At 29.9% G+C, this 1,532-nt stretch overlaps 1 protein-coding gene across 1 annotated transcript in view; it reads left to right on the top strand.

Annotated features, from left to right (window-relative positions):
• The window catches only part of GTPBP10 (GTP binding protein 10), a 26,610-nt gene that overhangs the window by 18,985 nt on the left and 6,093 nt on the right, over positions 1-1,532 (top strand). The window contains exons 6-7 of the mRNA XM_023736082.1: positions 360-467; positions 1,029-1,106. Of these exons, the coding sequence (XP_023591850.1) occupies positions 360-467; positions 1,029-1,106 (186 nt within the window). The remainder of the gene's footprint in view (positions 1-359; positions 468-1,028; positions 1,107-1,532) is intronic.

Below are 1,532 nucleotides of genomic sequence, written 5' to 3' on the forward strand. Positions count from 1 at the left end.
TCTTTGTAAACTCTTAAGAATTTAGATTGTAAAAGTTGAAATCCTATGAAAACTTCATATTGAACAATATAATATATGAAATTCTAATGAGAATTATTTAACTGATAAATGTTAATCCCTAAAATCCCTAGATCATTAGATTAGTAAGTAAAAACAGGACTCTAATTACTGATAACAAAGGATTTTGATTTTTAATACATCTATTTTGCCATAAATGAATCTTGGCTTTTTCAAAGGTGAAATGGTAATCACAAATAAGGAACTTTATATTTGAAATATCATAAAAAATTTTGGATGTGATTGTACTTGTGGTTTTTATAGTTTTTTATTTTTCATCAAATGGTTTAACTTTGTATTAGATATCAGTCGCTGATCTTCCAGGCTTAATAGAAGGAGCACATATGAACAAAGGAATGGGCCACAAATTCCTGAAGCATATAGAAAGAACTAAACAACTACTTTTTGTTGTAAGTCATATGCATACCAATTTAATGTTCAAATGAATATGAAAATCAATGAATTTCATTTTCTTAGAAATTTTTTATAATGACAAGATTTAAAGTTAAAGTAGTAGCGTATATTACTCTGTTAACTCAGTTCATATGGGGGTCACACACAGTAATTTTTGTTTACACTGTGGAGATGACGTGGTTGAAGTTTGCTACATCAGATGTAACTTTGACTGTACTTGCCGAGATTTAATTTGTTAAGATTTCTAATATACTATATTATATACTATCCATTTCCTACTTCACTGATGGTACTAAAGTTATATATGAGATTGTCTATATCAGTGTAAATTGTTTCATCTTTACTAATTTCTCATTTTATGAATGACTGTCATTTTACCAGAATAATTATAATCATCCTGACAACTCAATTTTTCTTATTTATTTTGAATTTCTGTAATTACCAGTAGAGTATAGATTGAGGAATTATTTTTAGTTTTAGGGGCTAAAACATTTCAACCACAGAAATGTATAGTTGTGTTTCTTATGTTAAAGACTGTCTTTTTCTCTGTTTTTTAGGTTGATATTTCTGGTTTTCAGCTTTCTTCCCAAACTCAATACAGAACTGCCTTCGAAACCATAATACTGCTTACAAAAGTAGGTTTTCTGCTGTGCTCTGTTTTCTAATATGTAAGCATGTAGGACCATAGGAAATAATGTAACAATAATTAAAATAATTACATACCTCACCTCTGCTTTTTACAGATTTGATGGCAGTTAAAGAATTATCTGTACTTGCTGTCTCTAGTTTTCAGCATCTGTACATCATTGAATCTATAAAGCCCTCCTTGATTCCAAATCCCTATTAGATATTTCTCAGACTTTTTCTTGCTTGAACTCTAAAGTATTTGACAAAATGACTGTCTCTTCACTTGAAACATTCTGCATTCTTGGCCTCATGAACCATAGTCTCCTAGCTTTATTCCTACTTCTGAGGCTGTTTCTCAGCTTACTTTTTAGGTTTTTATCTGTTCATCCTTCAAGTATCATTCTTCAGAGTTCCACCCTAAACCTCTTGTATAA

This window comes from Trichechus manatus, unplaced genomic scaffold (genome assembly GCF_000243295.1).
Source record: "Trichechus manatus latirostris isolate Lorelei unplaced genomic scaffold, TriManLat1.0 scaffold00085, whole genome shotgun sequence".
Taxonomy (NCBI): Eukaryota; Metazoa; Chordata; class Mammalia; order Sirenia; family Trichechidae; genus Trichechus; species Trichechus manatus.